The sequence below is a fragment of the Cimex lectularius genome, unplaced genomic scaffold (assembly GCF_000648675.2).
Source record: "Cimex lectularius strain Harlan isolate CLEC.00 unplaced genomic scaffold, Clec_2.1 scaffold16, whole genome shotgun sequence".
Taxonomy (NCBI): Eukaryota; Metazoa; Arthropoda; class Insecta; order Hemiptera; family Cimicidae; genus Cimex; species Cimex lectularius.
Genome location: NW_019392679.1, coordinates 1417955 through 1438544, shown reverse-complemented (window position 1 = coordinate 1438544; position 20590 = coordinate 1417955). Strand labels below are relative to the sequence as shown.

The following is a 20590-nucleotide window of genomic DNA, read 5'->3' as shown; positions in this document are numbered from 1 at the left end:
TTAAACTGACCATTTAGGGCATAACAAAATGTTTTGGAAACTATTGAAATAAACACATTTAACGACGAACAAATAACACGTAGACGAACTATTCGTATGTTCAGTTGACATTAAAATAAAATATACTTAACGTGGTTCCTGTACCTAATATTAGGTGTGTTTAAATAGACGATAATGCGTTTCAAAATGAACAGCTCAAGCGTTTCATTTTCTCTGACGAGTAAACAAACAGTAAGATTTTATTTTTTACATTAAATATATTAGGGGTATTCACGATCTATGTGTTAACCCTGTTAACTCTGTTAGGTCGTGTTAGATCGAGAAAATTTATGACAATCGGCTAGTTAACATTGCTCGATCTAACAGGGTAGGGCCAATGTTACATGTTAAGTCGAAAGGGTAGTCACATTGCTATCCGTCAGGGCGTAGGTAACCAACATGGCAGCCATGAATCTAACACATGTAGGCTCAGTGTTTGTCTTCTGTGTAATTGTGCCATTCTTGCGAGTTGAGTTGAGCCCTGAAGATGATCTCAATAAAGATCGAAACGTTGGCACGATAAAGAAAATGTTTTTCTGAAACCTACATCACACCAGACCGCATCTCACGATTCCTGAATAATTATCGATTAACAGTCACTAATCACCACACAGTTCTACCAATTGCAGTGTAATTTTATTTATTCATTTTATATTATATAAACCATTTGGTTGTCTCCGTCTATGGAATAAAATATAAAAAATAAGATAAAAAATAAATTACAATTGATTAAGGTTTTTAGTTGAGATAAAAAAGTCAATGGCACGAGCGGGATTCGAACCCACGATCTTCGGCTAAATTCGCCGCTGCTCTACCACTTGAGCTATCTTGACTTCGATCCACTCGGACATCAACTCCCCATCTCAACCCCACCTTTTGAATTTTCTCTCCTTTTTGCCATTTTTCAATGGTAGTGGTAGAGCAGCGGCGTATCTAGCTGAAGATCGTGGGTTCGAAACCCGCTCGTGCCATTGACTTTTTTATCTCAACTAAAAACCTTAATTAATTGTAATATATTAATTGGTCAAGCGGACCACGAAATTAGGGAATAAAAAATAAATTCTAAAAACATCGTATAGAAGAAAAAATATCAATAACAATATTTTCACTTTATGATAATATTTTTATAAATTTGCATTGTGCTATTTTATAATATAATAGAAAGGAACCTATTATATTTATACGATTGAAAAAATTTAAAAATATTTGAGAAAAGTGTCCTTAGGTATGATACAATTATCTAATCTAACACGAATAACACAATTAACATTATTTTTTCACAAAAGACACCTTCGTTGATCCATTTATTAAGCCTTTCGTAAGCCCCAATGTTTTTACACCAGGGCTCTTTACGCAATCTAATAATTGTTAATCATGTTAATGTGTTAAATTCATTAATATCATAATTTTCAAAGGGTATATAGTTTTTTTTTCATTTTCTGAAACTGAATTATAGGGAAGGCATACATTCACACAATATTGGCGAATAATTTACATTAGGATTATTCTCGCAAACTATACTATCGTGTTAAGTGTGCTAAAGTGAAGGAAGTTTGTAATTCACAAAATTATACAATGCTTGGTTTATTTTCTCAAACGCGTAAACTTAGCTATCTTTAACATTAGGATATTCTCTCAAACTTTGCTAATAATGAATTAGTATCATAAAGAGTATTCTGGCAATGTACAAATCATCTTAGGTGTAGTAAAGATGAGAAATTTTTATAACCAAAGTGTTCTATTTCAACACTAAAGCTCACTTTAAATTTTACTCAAATTATAACATTTGGAATTAAGTGTGTTAAGTCAATCAATTATCTGCTGCACATTGACCTATTCGTTTCAAAATAGCAGATTTTTAAAATTTTAAATTGCAAATATATTTCTCTATTTCCAGTAAATACGATAAAATCACGTGCTTATAATTTTTATCGCATTGGGTGTGTTAAAGTCGAGATGTTTTCTGACGTCTTTTAATCATAATTGATATGCGAAGTGATTTTTCATTAAAAGTAATAAACATGCTGTTATTGTTAGAACTATTAAAATTAATATCAGGGCGTTGTATCAATTTATTTTTGAAAATGATTCTTTCATTTTTTTAAATATTGATGCTAAAGTTTGCAGTACAAACGATTATTTGTTGATCGTGAGGTGAGGTAGGTTAGTAAATTATTTTTATTTTAACATTTCAAAACTTAACAGTAATAATTGTTCATCAATAGTGCTAATAATACCTAATAGAATTTTTACAGTCTTATCACAGCAAAAAAAATATTTACGCATTAAGGTTAACAACCTGGATGCAGAATATCAGATAAAAGACTAAACCGCTAAGAATGGACTAGCTCAATGGCTGAAAATTTAACCGGGAGTAATGGGTACAAACTGTCAGTTATGGCCCACGGATTTGTATAAAGATAAAAGTAAATTAAAAATGAGATATATCAGATTAAGCGGCCTTGAACTAGAATGGATCGAGATACCTCCAAACGATAATCCTGGAATGGGGTTATTAGCTTAGTTGGAGCGATTGTTTCTCTTTCCACACCGAGTACAGCATCGGTAAAAACGTGACAAACAAGAGATAATAATTTTAAAATATTTCAGAAGGCGTTTTATTAGGCCATTAAACCGAAGGAGATTTATTAATGTAAATTAATCTCCCAAACGAAATATCGTGGGGTTAACAATAAAACTACAACAGACAATTAATGAAATACTAAATATTTAAAAATGACAGGACCTCATAGTAATAAAACTAGGTTTTGTTCTTTATAAAAACACTGGTGTGATAAAATAATGCCATGGATGAGATGATTTGAAATATAAACAATTATTATATTAAGCCATAATTGTTTTGCGGTTATATATTATTATATTATACGACATATTATTTCAATTAATTATTCTTTTTATCTAAGGTCTTGGTTGAGATGAAAAAGCTAGTGTCACAAGCGGGATTCGAACCCACGACCTTCGGTTTCAAATTCAAATTCAATCCAATATTGATTATATTACTTAATTAATAATAATTAAAAATTAATTAAAATAAATTAGAAGGATCATCCTAACCCGACTTAGAATTGGCCATACGCGGTTGAAACACGGGCACCTGCTTTTGTACCAAAGCACGCGCAGGTGCCCCTTATTTAGAGAAAGGTTGCTCGATGTGCCCCACATAATAGAGGCGTGTCATGCCTTGGCTCCATACAGAGAGCGTGTAGGCAGCCGCAGGATTTAATAATGGTTCTCGGACGCGGTAGCGAGTTTCAGGGTTCCCTGTTCCGCTTTTTACGCCATTTTCTCTGACAGCCAGGCAGCACTCAGGATTAGAAGTGTTTGGAACTGCATGGAGGCCCTGGAGGCATTACCACAGGTATAAGGCACGCGAAGAGATTCATAGAAGGACCATCCGCAAAAGTTAAAAAAGAATTACTGGAAGGCAACCGCAACCGGACCAGGATTCAGGTTGGACTCCTACAGGGCACTGCCACTTAAGAAAGCACATGCCGTATAGGAGTAAAGACAGAAGAAACATTGTGCGGATACTGCCAGGAAGAGGAGGAGACCGCATAACATATTTTATGTTTCTGTGAAGGTCTATGTAGGTGCAGGTTCTTGCAACTAGGACAAGAAAAATCACAGGCAAGATCCTACACGAAGGAGCCACTGGCAAATATGTGCGGGCTGGTTAATAATCTGACCAACTCGGGATGTGGATAAAAATCATTTACATCGAAATCGACATTGAAAAGTCCCCAAGGTCACAAGGGCTAACGCGCCCGGTTTCCCCGCCCGTCACGGACGAACCACCCCCGACGACCCCCAGGCTCTAAGCATCCCCTGTCCAGCCGCTAAATTTCTACTTTACAAATTTTCAAAAATTTAAAAAGACATTTGCAGACTTGAATACTGCTTGATTAAACAATGATGTTGAAATCGAACGGTTTTACCAGTTCTTGATTGAGTGAAAGGGAATCTAAAAGACCGCTAACTTTGACTACCGTATTTTGTACAGTATTGAAAATCATGTGCTACATCCTCAATCACATCACATTCACTACAGTACGGATTAGGCCTTAAACCAATTTCAAAGAGTAACAGTTATTGTATATAGATTTATAGACGTGTAAGAGGGTATACGTAACGCGTTGATGGCTTTAAAGCATAAACTCTTGAGTATAATCATTACCATATATAATTAAAAAAACTGTTTCCTTCAAAAATCGGAACGGGGAACCAAAAGTTCGCTACCGTGTTCGAGTATAATTCTTATATTGGGCGGCATTCCTACTTGCTTCCTATATGGAGCCGAGGAATGACACCCTTCAGTATGTGAGGCAACCTTGAGCAATCTTTCTCTACATGCCGGACGCATACGCAGGCTTTGGCCCAAAAGTAGGTGTCCGTGTGTCAACCGCGCATGGCCAATTCTAAGTCGGGTTAGGATGATCCTTCTGCGTTTTATCCCGGGGCCACCTATCATTCGAGTTCTTGAAGCCTTGAGTATTTTATAATTTGTTAAAATGTGATTAGCTTTTATATCACTGGGTCCGTCTACATTCGCGGGTGTATCCCCGACTCGCAGATCAACATCCACCATTAACTTTACCTTATTAAGGATAATTTTAAATTAATTAGAATACAATTTTAAAAAAAGATTAACTGAAATAAATTGGTCGTTGATCTTTTCACAACACTGCTTGGGCCACGTGTCGACTTAGCCAACTTTCTCAAAACGATTATTCTGATTTCGTCTACTCTGTTAAATTGGATTTGACTTTTCCTGCTTCTATAATTATAATCAAGGGTAAAATATTTCAGGTATTTGTTTTAATATTGATTTTTCGTATGTAAACACTTTTGAATTTTTTTATTATTGAAATGAGAAAACGAGCAGGTATAAAAATAAACTGTTGAGATGAAAGAAATTCGATATCCTCAATCAGCCACCTTCGGCCATTCCAGATATCTCCGTCGTCTGGAAACCGTGGTAAACCGTTTTTCCGGTAAGTCGGCCGTTTTTTCCCAAAGAGGAGAACTACCGAGGGAGCGTCAACCTTTGGCAGATTGCAGCCGTTGACCGGATATTTAAACAACATCGTATTGTTGTTAGTTTCTGTACGGAGAGGAGATTCTCAGAAAGGACAAAGCCAAGCGATATGCCGATTCCGCTGATGGTGCATTTACTAACGAAGTTTGTTAAAATATCAAATGTCACATTGCTAAATTGGCCGGTATGCGAGACCGTCGGACCATAAACTCCGGACAAATGTAACCGAGGCTATGTTAATAACAATCAAGTTACTTCCTACATAACTAACACTACGCCAGACCTAAATAAAGTTTATTCAACCAGCCATTTTCATCATTTGTTTAAATGTATCTTGACGAAAATTGTTCGATGAAATTAAATTTTATCCTACTTTCGCCACCTCAATGAATAACAGAAACAGTCCAAAACCTAACTTTGAAAGAGTTTAGGAATTAGCACGCTGATTATTGACACAAATGATAACAGATCCAGCTAGTGTCCAGTACACTTTTCTCACAAAACATCTCGATTTTAAGATAGTTAACGCGATTATCATTTTTAAAGATTTAGAATGATATCCCAACACGACTGTTCAACTATCCCTAATGATTTACATGGTTAACCAATATATGACTACAGTATCGAAAATTTGACCATAATAAATTTATAATTTATTTAGAAATCGTGAGATGCGGTCTGGTGTGACGTAGGTTTCAGAAAAACATTTTCTTTATCGTGCCAACGTTTCGATCTTTATTGAGATCCTCCTCAGGGCTCCATAAAGATCGAAATGTTGGCACGATAACGAAAATGTTTTTTTCTGAAACCTATATCACACCAGACCGCATCTCACGATTTCTGAATAATTATTGGTAGAACTGTTAACAGGCCCCAGATCGTGTAGTGTCCAGTGTGCTATTAAGTGCTAATAGCACACATTTGTCACAAAACGATTAACATTATTGGCATATCTATTAGGTTTCGTGGTCCGATTGACCAAATAAATTCTATTCAATTAATTAAAGCTTTGGTTGAGACAAAAAAGCCAGTGTCACGAGCGGGATTCGAACCCACGACCTTCGGCTAAATTATAGAATAGGGGATGTATCTATTATGAATGAGATTGTAAGGACAGGTCAGAAATTAACAAAAGAAATGTATTGGTATGATGTAATTGATTCGTATTTAAGAATAAAAATAAAACAAAAAACAGCTGTTAGATTCATGGCTGCCATGTTTGTTACCTACGCCCTGACGGATAGCAATGTGACTACCCTTTCGACTTAACATGTAACATTGGCTCTACCCTGATAGATCGAGCAATGTTAACTAGCCGATTGTCATAAATTTTCTCGATCTAACACGACCTAACAGAGTTAACAGGGTTAACACATAGATCGTGAATACCCCTAATATATTTAATGTAAAAAATAAAATCTTACTGTTTGTTTACTCGTCAGAGAAAATGAAACGCTTGAGCTGTTCATTTTGAAACGCATTATCGTCTATTCAAACACACCTAATATTAGGTACAGGAACCACGTTAAGTATATTTTATTTTAATGTCAACTGAACATACGAATAGTTCGTCTATGTATCAGGGCCTGGGATTTACAAACATTGTTTATATATTACAATTACATTTTGGATGTGGAAAAGTGAATTTATACAATGTAAAATATATTTTTTTATATATTCAATCAAAGTATTTCTACTCACTTTGATTTATGTTTGTAAATCCCAGGCCCTGAAGATGATCTCAATAAAGATCGAAACGTTGGCACGATAAAGGAAATGTTTTTCTGAAACCTACATCACACCAGACCGCATCTCACGATTTCTAAATAAATATCGATTAACGGTCACTAATCACCACACATAAATTTATAAGTTTAGCTTAGCAGATTGAACGAGATCTATCACCCAGCTAATCGACACTACAACTGTAACACATTTAACATGGATATCATTGAATAACCGTGCGTAAAAGATAGGAATGTATTAACGTTTATAACTTACAAAAATATGTAATGAGAGCCGAGGCTTTAGTGATGATCAGGTCATTTCGTCTATAAATACTCTTTACAAAACTAACACTATTAGCGCAGTTTCATATAAACATCCAATTGTAAAAGATAGAAAACTACTATGTTTATACGATTAAAAAAAATTAAAAAGATTTTTTAAAAAGTGTCCTTAAGTATCAGACGATTATCGAGTTAACAGAAATAACACAATTAACTAGCAACTTCACTTAGCAATTAACTTAGCAGAGTTTGAGAGGATTTTCCGAATATAATAGATACAAACCTACGATGTTCATACGATTGAAAATTTCTAAAAAGATTTTGGCAAAGTGTCCTTAGATGTCAGATGATTTCGAGTTTATGATACTTTAGGACACTTTTCTAAAATCTTTTTAATTTTATCAATCGAATAAACATAGTAGGTTCGTATCTATTATATTCGGAAAATCCACTCAAACTCTGCTAGTTAATTGCTAAGTGAAGTTGCTAGTTAATTGTGTTATGCGTGCTAAACTCGATGATTGTATGATACCTAAGGACAATTTTTCTAAAACTTTGTTAAAATGTTTACTCGTACAAATATTATAGTAAGTTCCTCTCTATTATATTCAGAGAATCCACTCAAACTACCTATTATATTTATACGATTGTAAAATTTAAAAAGATCTTAGAAAAGTGTTCTTAGGTATGATACAATTATAGAGTCTAACACGAATAACACAATTAACATTATTAACACAGTTTGAGTGGATTCTCCGAATATAATAGAAAGGAACCTACAATATTTATACGATTGTAAAATTTAAAAAGATCTTAGAAAAGTGTCCTTAGGTATGATACAATTATAGAGTCTAACACGAATAACACAATTAACATTACTAGCACAGTTTGAGTGGATTCTCCGAATATAATAGAAAGGAACTTACAATATTTATACGATTGAAAAAATTTAAAAAGATTTTAGAAATGTGTTCTCAGGTATGATACAATTATAGAATCTAGCACGAATAACACAATTAACATTATTAGCACAGTTTGAGAGGATTCTCCGAATACAATAAAAAGGAACCTACACTATTTATACGATTGAAAAAATTTAAAAATATTTTAGAAATGTGTTCTTAGGTATGATACAATTATAGAGTGCACTGTTTGAGTGGATTCTTTGAAAATAATAGAAAGGAACCTACAATATTTATACGATTAAAAAAATTTAAAAATATTTTATAAAAGTGTCCTTAGGTATGATACAATTATAGAGTCTAACACGAATAACACAATTAACTTTATTAGCACAGTTTGAGTGGATTCTCCGAATATAATAGAAAGGAACCTACAATATTTATACGATTAAAAAAATTTAAAAAGATTTTATAAAAGTGTTCTTAGGTATGATACAATTATCTAGTCTAACACGAATAACACAATTAATATTATCAGCACAATTGGAGTGGATTCTCCGAAAATAATAGAAAGGAACCTACAATATTTATACTATTGAAAAAATTTAAAAAGATCTTAGAAAAGTGTCCTTAGGTATCGGACAAACATCGAGTCTAATACGCATAACATAATTAACATTATTAGCAAAGTTTCAGTGGAAGTCACGATAGCTCAAGTGGTAGTACAGCGGCCAATTTAGCCGAAGATCGTGGGTTCGAATCCCGCTCGTGACACTGGCTTTTTTATCTCAACCAAAGCAACAATTCATTGAAAAGAAATTATTGGCACACATTTTTACAACCCTCCCTGCACAAATAAAAATGTAGTGCTGTGTATCGAGATGACTTTTGTAAGAAGAGATTACGAAATTACACACTAATAAAAGTTTCGACTCTAACACGATTAAAATCATTAGAACTGTTTGTGCGAATACCTCCAATGTTGACGATGGGACTTACCATGTCCTTTTATAAAAATACAAAATAACAAATATTCTCGATTTTAACACGTTTAATATTATTAGCGCAGTCTGCGGGAATTACCTAATGTAAAAAAAATTGGGACTCCGCGATATTTATTGTTTGAGAAAAATGTACCAATGAATGAGAAATGGCATCAGAAAAATGATCAACTGTAACGTGATTGGCATAGTTTGTGAGAATAGCCCTAATGTCAGATTCTAATATTTAAAAATTAATCTATTCAGGTGTATTTTTTCATAAACATTTTGTGTTCCTCTTTTTGTCCACTGTTCCGAAATTGCATCACTAAATCTCTCAATTTTAACATATTTAACAAGATTAGCAAAGTTTAAGGAAACGTTAACGTGTATTATAATCTTTGGAAAAGGATTAACTTTAACACCAGTGATTTATGAAATACACTGTCAGGCAAAATTTCACCCAATTGATTTTTTTCGTATTCTCAATAAAAGAAAATTCTGCCCTTAATTTGTTTCATTGTTTTATCAATAAATATTTGTTTATGCTATGTTTTAAATTGGGAATATCAATCAGAGGTAAACACACTCTATCCTTAATCCAAAACAAGAATTTTTCAATGTTTACTTTTTATGGAATTTAATATGTTTATTCAGTCTCATTGGAATTCTAAAGGAATAAACTGTTTAGTTTTCATCTTTGTCTTCTTAATTTTTAAATTAATTAAACTGAAAAATGCCACTTGGTGCTAAGGATGTTGTGCGTGGTGTGGCACTTATTGATGATGGTCGTTCCATCAGGTATGTGACTACTGCTATCGGCGTCCCTACGAAACCCTGTGAGACCCTGTTAGAAGTTTTCGAGAAACTGGGTCCTACCATAGAAGGCCCGGTTCTGGACGCCCTAGAAACAGAACCACAGAATGTCCGTTTTTTGGCTTTGAGAATTTTGCGAAATCGGCACCTTATTGTTGTAGCGATTCATCCAGGAAGTTCGAGGTGTCCAAATTGCTGAACGCACTGCTTGAAGAAGATTAAATCATTATGGTCTTGATGGCTTTTCGCCCGATAAAAGGACCAGAATTAACCAGAATACATAGAGTTGCACGGTCCCCATTTGCTCGAGAACACAACCATTGGTCTTTGGACGATTGGCCTGCTGTATTTTTTACAGATGAGTGTAGATTAGCTCTTCGATTTCCAGATGGGCGTGAAAGAGTGTGGAGAAGGCGAAATGAAAGGTACGAACTTCTAAATTTTCCCAGCGTCGACCTTTTCAACGTAGCTCAGTGATGGCGTGGGCGGGAATTTCAATGGAGAGTCGCACAGAGTTGGTTCGTGGTGGGTATTTGATGCCACTCGCTATGTGGATGACATTTTGGAACAAGGTCTCAGCCAGCCCCTTCTCCAGACTTGAATCCGATCAAGCATTTATGGGAAAACCTCAAAAGACGAATAAGAGCACTTCCTGATACACTCCACGATCTTGAAAGGACTCGTCGTGAAGAATAAGCTAACCTCCAGCAAAGGGACGTTTCCAGACTGGTAGAAAGTATGCCGAGGCGTCTTCGAGATGTAATTAAGCCAAGAGGACGAAAAATGCAATATTGAAATGTTAATTAAAAATCGAAAACCAATTTTATCTGTCCGTCTTTTTTTTCCATTTTTCTTCCCTAGTTATATTGTTGTTTTATTTTTTTAGACGAAGACTCAATTATTAAATGTTAAAAAACGAGAAACATTAATTAATATATAAAAATATATACAAATGAGTTATATTACAAGTGGGTGGAATTTTTTGCCTGTCAATGTATAATTTTTTTTTTTAACTATTTATTTTTCATTATTCATCCAATTTCAAATTTGAAAAAAAAATTATTTGGTGGGTATAAACTTTTTTGATTATGTAATTTTCTAGAGCGTTTATATTTATATTTAAACAAAAATTGAACCTATGTTTCGTTACGCAATGCATTCTTTTTTTAAACCAAAATTTTTCTTAATTATCGACAAATCCTGAGAATCATTCAGGTCTTTATTTTTACATCGCACAGTAAAATTATTTGAAAAAATTACATTTTTGAACTGTACTTTAATCGATATTTTAGTTGGTTAATTGTTTATTCGCTTGTAAATCGTAAGCTTTTGCCAAGTTTTTAAATCAGGACACGTCTCGTTTCTGTCGAGGGAATGTTTTCCTAGGCTCATCGCCCGTAATATCAAAGACGCCTACGCTATAGACAATAGTCGATAAAGACGAGTCGGAAAAGCAAATTGAAAAAAGCTCTCGTTGGGAGTCGAAGGTCAGCCCCATTCACACACCCTTCCGCTAACCTTTCATTCTGAGTGCCGGCCTCCCAACTTTTTATCTACTCCTTACGTAAGGTTACAGTATCAAAGAGAAAGAAACAATGACTTCGTTTCCTGTGTCAATAAAAGGACAATGCCGTACCTTCTTTCTTACTCGGGACGATCTGCTTACTGCAGCCATCACCGTTATTACGCCTCTGCATTTTATTCCCTTCGTCCTTCTAACTCTTTGCATTGACGACGAAGCACACTGGATAGTCTTAGAAGAAAGAAATATCTTTTCTTTAATTTAAATTTAAATATTGAGTAAAACGTCATTATTTTTTTAAAATGTAACATGATTGCAGAAATGGCACAAAGAGGGTTTATCTTCCTTTTTGCCTATCGCACATAAAATTTGGTGTTTTGACCTAACCTTCTATCGTAAATAAAGCACCATATTTGAACACAGCAGATAAGCCGTTGTGAAAGAAGATTATTTTCATGTGCAAAAAAAAACAAAACAAAAAAAAAATCAATCGAGAAAAATAAAAATAAAATGATAATCGTGGCTCACTTGTGATTCATTTTCAACGATGGGCTAAAACGAAACATAACCACTCATTCGGAATTCATCACTATTTCGAAAAATTTATGGTTTCATTTGGTTCCTTGGTTTTTCAGTTTTTTTAACAATCCATTTACAAAAAAAAAAAATGTACTACACATATTTTGATAGCTTTTTGAAGTGAAATATGGAAGTCATCGATATCGCAGGAATATATTATACGGGGTGATTATTTATAAACTACCCTCGTTTTATTTCTTTTGTTTGGAAATAATTTTAAAAAATATGACTGGACTTTACGTATGTTTACATAAAATGGTACGTCCCCAGGGCTCAGCAACTTTTTTTTTCAATGAGAAGGTACGATTTTGAATAAGGAATTAAATTCTAGGACTTTTTGTAATGATTTTACTTCGGACACTTTTCTTTTAGAGTTCGTCGTTTAAGAGTTATTAAGGTTTAAAATTTAACAAAAAGTTCGAATTTTATTTATCTCAATCGTTATTCATTGACCTCTTAGTAACTTTAAGTCACTTACTAATTACTGGCTCAATTATCTCCTAACTTTAAGTTAATTACTAATTACTAATTCATTACCTCCTGGTAACTTTAAGTTAATTACTAATTAATTACCTCCTGGTAACATTAAGTTAATTAATAATTACTAATTCAATTACTTCCTAGTAACTTTAAGATAATTACTAATTCAATTACCTTCTAGTAATTTTAAGTCAATTACCTCCTAGTAACTTTATGTTAATTACTAATTACCAATTCAATTACCTCCTAGTAACTTTAAGTTAATTACTAATTCAATTACCTCCCAGTAACTTTAAGTCAATTACTAATTCAATTACCTCCTAGTAACTTTAAGTTAATTACTAATTCAATTACCTCCTAGTAACTTTAAGTTAATTACTAATTCAATTACCTCCTAGTAACTTTAAGTTAATTACTAATTCAATTACCTCCTGGTAACTTTAAGTTAATTACTAATTCAATTACCTCATAGTAACTTTAAGTTAATTACTAATTCAATTACCTCATAGTAACTTTAAGTTAATTACTAATTCAATTACCTCCTGGTAACTTTATTAAGTAGTACTTAATGAAGTCCTAGTAAATTAAATTTTCAAAATGAGCACCACCGATCTCCATACAAAGCAAACTCTTATTATGGAATTCATTTCGCACTGCACGAAAGTATCTGGTGTTGGGCTTCTCCAACGTTCTTTGATCTTTTCCTTTAAATCTTCCAGATTGTTTTTTACACACTCTGTTTATGTGTCCCAAAAAATCTAAGGGTGTTAGATCTGGAGATCTTGCTGGCCACCGTATGAAACCTCGTCTTCCCAACCATCTTGAAGGGAAACAGACATGAGGAAAAAATGTTTTCTTATTACGATGAAAAACTCACTGCTGGTGGTCATTTCGTTCCAAACTTTGCACTCTCGTAAAAGATTGAAAGAACCAGTTTCCTTCAGCCTCTGAAGAAGTCGTTGGAAGGTACGATCTGCTGGAACGTCTCAACGTGAAAAACGAGCTTGGTTTTCGAAATTTCAACATTTTTGTTTTTTCAGAATTTTTCGTGCAAAGTTTTTTCATCAATTCTGCAATGTAAATAGGTTTTCTTACTGAAAATAACAGTCGGGAATTCTGAAGTTTATAAGCTATTTAGTGGACCTAAGTCGACAAATTTAAAAAACCCAAAACCTGAAATTACTTCTTTACCGTTGAGATTTGGACAGGGGTTTATAGGAAGTTTTTTGTTGCATATGGTGAATAGAAACACCTCCTGAAAATTTTCGACACTTATAGCCAGTCAATGTTCGAGATCATAACTTATAAATGTTTTTATCAGATTAATTCATTCAATCGTTTAATAACAGAAAATGTTTTTAGAAGATACTAGTGCATTTGAACGGCTTGAATGATCAAATAGAGGGTGTCTAAGCTAATACGACCATCCCATTTTTTTTTTTTTGAGGTTCTAGATAGGAAAAAAGTATGAATTGAGGCTCCCCTTCATTTTAAATGTAGTTTGTTCATGTAAGGTCGATTTATTTTTTTCGACCTCGATTCGACATAAGTCCAATTAAAATTCTTAATTTTATATAAAAACCCACATTTTTCATATTTTTCTTTGAAACTAGATTTTTTGGCGAGAAAAATGAACACTGAGTTATTAAAATCGGTCCAATAGACCCGGAGATATGATTTTTGGAAAATAGCCGGAAGGCTGTTCTAGTGCGTTAGGGCGAAACCACTTTATTTTGCCTTCTACTGCAAATATTTTGAAGAAGAGTGGAAAATCAGCCAAAGTAGAGAGAAAAGTCGAAAAGTTTTGAATTTTCCCTCCTTTTTGCGATTTTTCATTTTTTATCTCAACTAAAAACCTTAATTAATTGTAAGATATTACTTGGTCAAGCGGACCACGAAACTAGTGAATTTAATAAGTTTAAAATGAAGTATCCTTCACTAAAGCTCGCCGTGGCCATTTCATTTGTCGCCGAGAATCAAATTGATTATACGACATTTGAAAAATGGCAAAAAGGAGGGAAAATTCAACAGGTGTGGTTGAGATGGGAAGTTGGTGTCCGAGTGGATCGAGGTCACGATAGCTCAAGTGGTAGAGCAGCGGCGTATCAAGCCGAAGATCGTGGGTTCGAATCCCGCTCGGGCCATTGATTTTTTTATCTCAACTAAAACCTTAATTAATTGTATGATATTAATTGGTCAAACGGACCACGAAGCTAGTGAATTTGAAAGAATGTTTGTTTATTAGTGTCCTGTTCTTTCGTAATTTGTTGAAGTCGTGAGGAGCGGTCAAGAATGTGGTAGTTTAGAAAAACGCCTTTTTCATTTTTTTGCCGACGTTTCAACCTTCATGAGGGTCATCTTCAGGCCATAAAGTTTGGTGCTATTCGTGTGGCGTCATATTGTGATAATACTTCCACACAAAACAATATTATACCACAAGAATAACACCACATATGCACTGAAGGTGACCTGAATAAAGGTCGAAACGTCGGCAAAAAATGAAAAATGTGTCTTTCTATACTAACTCATTCCTGACCGCTCCTCAGGACTTCAACAAATTTGAATGTACCTTGTAAATATCAAGATTTCAAACTTCGTTGTGCAAAATTAATTTTGATCAAGTCATAAGAAATATCCCATTCCCATCAATTTATTGATCTCAAATGGAACGATAACACAGGCCTATTTCTTTCCAGACGTTTTGAGACGTGTAGATGGGTCCGCCGTTTCGCGTAATATATTCAAAATCTGATAGTAAAATGCATGAGCGCCAGTTTTGATTTCGTTCGTAAGAACCTGTCTCATAAGGTTAAATTTGAGCGATATTGCTTTATTGTTTGCACTTTGCCCTTTCGATTAGATAATCGTCGTGCAGCTGGTTTAAATAGTGCACTCTCGGTAAACGCACCACTCTATGCGCTGTTATTTTATGATTACATGGATAACGATTGCAAGATCTGCAATGTTATAGATATCCGGCCGTTGTAAAAAATTCACAATTTTCCTGTTTTAAATGAGTCCACTGCTTTCTAAAATAAGCCTGAGTGAAATACCACGTTTTTGCTTTTCCATCCAGGTTATTTTTATTAGTATTTTTTAAACGTCTATCCTCCATAAATTCTTATTATAAGGCAAATTAGGAGACAAGACAAGACTCGGAATGATGTCATTTTACGACTGATTTAAAATTATATTTACAACACAATGAAAAAAAAATCGTATTTCCCAAACTGGAATGAATACGATTACTCATTTGCTAGGCAAAATATTGATGTCTTAATATAGAACTGACTTTTTAAAAATAATTGTTTAACGAACTCTCATCCAATAGAATATTTATAGCTAATATCCAAAAAGAATGGTTAAAATAATGGGTCAATAAATGTCACTATTATTTTTGACCAGTTGGACAAAATGCAGCACCAATGGCTATGGACTTTCACCCCCACGGGCTGTCATTTCCCAAGGTGCTAACCCTAGGACCTAGGGTCTTCACCTACCCCGTTATGCGTCTGGGTCGCCAGTATCTTCAATAACCAGATATCCAGGAGATCGTAGCTTCCTCCAACGGGGTTAGGCTCCAACAAGGGCTTGCGACAGCAGGTCGTTTCAGTCCCAAAGCATGCAAAATAAATCAACCCTAAACTGACTAACTTCTATAATACAGTCGCACAAATAAATACATTCAAATCTATGTACATCGCATTTATTCTGATTAGTCGATGAAGTACTCGATATTCTATATACTAAAAAGTAAATTGCTAAGGAAAATGAAAAATAAAAAAATAAAAATAAAGGCAGACGGATAATATTTGTTTTAGATTTTTAATTAACATTAATATCTCGTATTTTCTCCTCTTGCCTTAATTGCATCTCGTAGACGCCTCGGCATACTTTCTGACAATCTGGAAATGTCTCTTTGCTGGAGGTTAGCAGGTTCACGACCAGTCCTTTCAAATTCGGGGAGTGTATCAGGACGTGCTCTTATTCGTCTTTTGGGGTTATAGCAAAAATGTTCGGTGGGATTCAAGTCTGAAGAACGGGCTGGCTAAGACCCTGATGTTGTGCTGTTGAAGGTATGTTTGTACTATGCGAGCGACATGTGGACGGGCATGGATTAGAATGGGATTGTCGCTGATGTCATCGAGGATAGGCAACGCATGATGTTCCAAAATTTCATCTATATAGCGAGTGGCCGTCGAAGACCCTCCACGAACAACAGCCAACTCTGTGCGACTCTCCATTGAAATTCCCGCCCACACCATCACTGAGCTACGTTGAAAAGGTTGGCTCTGGGAAAAATTGCAAGCTTCGTACGTTTCATTTCGCCTTCTTTACACTCTTTCACGCCCATCGGGAGATTCGTAGAGCGAATCTACACTCATCTGTAAAAAGTAAACCAGACCAATCGTCCAAAGATCAAAATTCTCAAAGTTAAAAAACGTTCATTCTGTGATTCTGATCCTAGGGCGTCCAGAATCGGGCCTTCTATGGTAGGACCAAGTTTCTCGAAAAATCTGGAGATCCTACAGCAAATCTACCCTCATCTGTAAAAAGTACTGCAGACCAATCATCTAAAGACCTAAAAACCTCTTACGGGCCGAAAAGCCATCAGTCCATAGTGATTTCTTCCTGATTCTGTGCGTTCAGAAATTTGGACACCTCGAAATTCCTGGAGCTGATGAATCGCTTGAACAACAGTCAAGTGCCGGTTACGCAAAATTCTAAAGTCAAAAAACGGTCGTCCTGTGGTTCTGTCCTAGGGAGTCCAGAACCGGGCCTTCTATGGTAGGACCCAGTTTCTCGAAAACGTCTAACGGCGTCTCCTAGTGTTTAGTAGGGAACTACAGTAACAATAGCCGATGGAACATCATCAGTAAGTGCCTCACCATGCGCAATTTTGCGGAAAACGAACGTTAGTAATTTTGTTAAAAGGAAAGTAGAACTTTTTCTGATAGAAATTTTACATTGGCACCAAAAAAATCAGTGATCTTAACATAAAGGAGGAAACAGAGCAGGAACAAAACTGCGCCCACGCTAAATTAAAGGAATTACCTGCTAACCTTAAACTAAATTACTAAATTAAGCATTCCTCCGAAGCAACTTCAGAAACTTTTTGTCTTTCTTTTACCATCTCTTATTTTTTAGTTCTAAATATAATAGTTTTTTAATAAATAAATAAAAATAATAAGTACTATTTATTTATTAAAAAACTTATATTTAGAATTAAAAAATAAGAGATGGTAGAAAAATAGAGAAAAAGTTGTATACATGTTGATAAAAGAAAATAATGTTTAAATATTGACTGAGGATCAAGAAGTAGTAAAAATAAGCTGATTGTTGATTGTCACTTACAACGCTGAGTAATTATAAAAAAATTATGTTTGTATATCTGTTGTAGAGTCCTGAAGAAGGTGCAATAAAACACCAAAAGCTTTGCATAGTTTCAACATACAACATGCCTTGGACCACAAATCCCACCAAATAATAAATATAAATAAATATTTACAAAAATGCACATACACATTGTTCAATATACTTTCCATTCCGATCTACAAACAAATTATTTTAGAATACACTGGCAAAAATTTCCACCCACTTGTAATATAACTCGATTTGAATATATTTTTATGTCTTAATCAAAGTTTCACGTTTTTTAACGATTAATTGAGTCTTTGTCTACAAAAAGTTTAAAAATATATAAATTGCTAAGGAAGGAGCTTTTTTAGATTTTTAATTAACATTTCAATATCGCGTATTTCCTCCTTCTTATCATTCCACTTTCTACCATTCTGGAAATGTCTCTTTGCTGGAGGTTAGCTCATTCTTCACGAAGAGTCCTTTAGGATCATGGGGTGTTTCAGGAAGTAATGGACGTGCTCTTATTCTTTTTTTGAGGTTATCCCACAAATGTTCGATCGGGTTCAAGTCTGGAGAAAGGGCTTGCTAAGACCCGTTTGTATTATGCGAGCGATATGTGGACAGGCATGGATGAGAATGGGATTGTCGCTGATGTCATCGAGGATAGGCAACGCATGATGTTCCAAAATTTCATCTATGTAGCGAGTGGCCGTCAAAGACCCTCCACGAACAACAACCAACTCTGTGCGGCTCTCCATTGAAATTCCCGCCCACGCCATCACTGAGCTACGTTGAAAAGGTTGACTCTGGGAAAAATTAGAAGCTTTGTACCTTTCATTTCTCCACACTCTTTCGCGCCCATCGGAGATTCGTAGAGCGAAGATTACACTCATCTGTAAAAAAATACAGCAGACCAATCGTCTAAAGACCAATCTCTTATGGGCCGAAAAGCCATCAGTCCATAGTGATTTAATCTTCCTGGATTAGTGCGTTCAGAAATTTGGACATTTCGAACTTCCTGGAGATGATGAATTCCTTGATCATCAGTAAGCTGCCGGTTTCATAAAATACTTGAAGTCAAAAAACGGTCATCCTGTAGTTCTGTTCCCAGGTCCCCCAGAACCGGGCATTCTATGACAGGACTCAGTTTCTCGAAAACGTCTAACGGCGTCTCGCAGAGTTTCGTAGAGAACTCCGATGGCAGAAGTCGCATACCCGATGGAACATGATCAATAAGTGCCGCACCATGCGCAACGTCCTCAGCACCAAGTGGCATTTTTAAGTTTAAAAATTGAAATTAAGGAAACAAGATGAAAACTAAACAGTTTATTCCTTCAGAATTCAAATGAGACTGAATAAACATTTTAAATTCTGTAAAAAGTGAATAAACAATGAAAAATCCTTTATCATTGTTTTGGATTAGGATTAAGTGTGTTTACCTCTAATTGATATTCCCAATATAAAACATAGCATAAACAAATATTTATTGATAAAAACAATCAGATAAATTAAGGACAGAATTTTCTTTTATCGAGAAAATGAAAAAAATCAATTGTGTGGAATTTTTTGCCTGTCAGTGTAGCACAACGATTATATTGACAAGTTGATTAGGTGAACTTAAGGTGGAAGCTTTCCGTTTAATCGCCTACCGAAAATCGGCTCTGCCAAGTCAGGCTTCGTTCAGTAATCTCGTCTGAAAGCTTACCTCATAGGAAGAAGTTACCTGAGGAAGACTGAGAACCCGAGCCAATTCATTTCCCGGTCAGCGTTATTTTTCAGACACCTTTATCACGTCTGTGTATAATTGCCAGTCGGCGTTCCCACGAAGGACCCCGCGGGGACCCACAGCCAGTAATCGAACACCTGACGAGGAAGTGGCCAAATTTGAGGAAGTCTGCGCCACTGAAACCGTACCTACTATCCAATTCTCCAGACTGGTCGGCGATCTCCATTGACGATTGATGTTTGATAATAAAAACTGTTTTCAATTTTTTTTCTAAATTTTTGAATTTTGTACAAGATCTCGCAGAAATATTACACCGACTAGGATGCAGATATTCGGAAGTACGACATTAACATAACTTTACATATTTACCATATGAAAATCTCGAAAGGAATTTATTTATTTACTGCCTTAATAAATCAGCAGTATATTTAACATTGTACAACAGTTAACAAAAGTATTATTGCATATTTTTAGATTTTTAAACGCTGGTTTTCACAAATTTTGAATGCTATTTTACTTGAAAAAAAAAGAAATTCATTCTCTAAATAATTAAATTCAAATTAAATTAAACAATAATTAAATTTTTTAAACAGCAAAGAAAAAAAACCATTATTTTTATTGTCAATATAATAATCCAGAAATTATTCATATCACTATATCTTGTGATGAAGTCGAGCTGGTTTGTGCGGCAATTGTGCTATTTCGGAAAAGAACTCGGCACTCTAAATGGTAAACGGTGTGCCAGTGTGCTATTTCGTAAACCCTTCAAAAGTTCGGCGTTGGTTAACATGCTACAGGTAATTATAAGCAATGTTAATTGAGGTGTTCAAAAAAAATTAGAAAGGGCAAAAAAAAGTCCTAGTGAGAAGGGAAAGATCAAAAAAGGTCAAATTTGAATAAGACAAATATGAAAACAATCTTTTTATTGTTTTTAAATAAAACAAACACAGAGAACATCATTGATAATTATAATTAATTAAGGTTTTTAATTGAGATAAAAAAGTCAATGGCACGAGCGGGATTCGAACCCACGATCTTCGGCTTGATACGCCGCCGCTCTACCACTTGAGCTATCGTGACCTCGATCCACTCGGACACCAACTTCTCATCTCAACCGCAC

The 20590-nt window shown here is 34.8% G+C and overlaps 1 protein-coding gene across 1 annotated transcript in view; it reads right to left on the bottom strand.

Moving 5' to 3' along the window:
• LOC112126468 overlaps positions 1 to 19020 on the bottom strand; it is a 91183-nt gene extending 72163 nt beyond the window's left edge. The window contains exons 1-2 of the mRNA XM_024225589.1: positions 18816 to 19020; positions 11439 to 11578 (exon numbers count right to left, since the gene is read on the bottom strand). Coding sequence (XP_024081357.1) covers positions 11439 to 11578; positions 18816 to 19020 — 345 coding nt within the window. The remainder of the gene's footprint in view (positions 1 to 11438; positions 11579 to 18815) is intronic.
• Positions 19021 to 20590: the final 1570 nt, after the last annotated feature.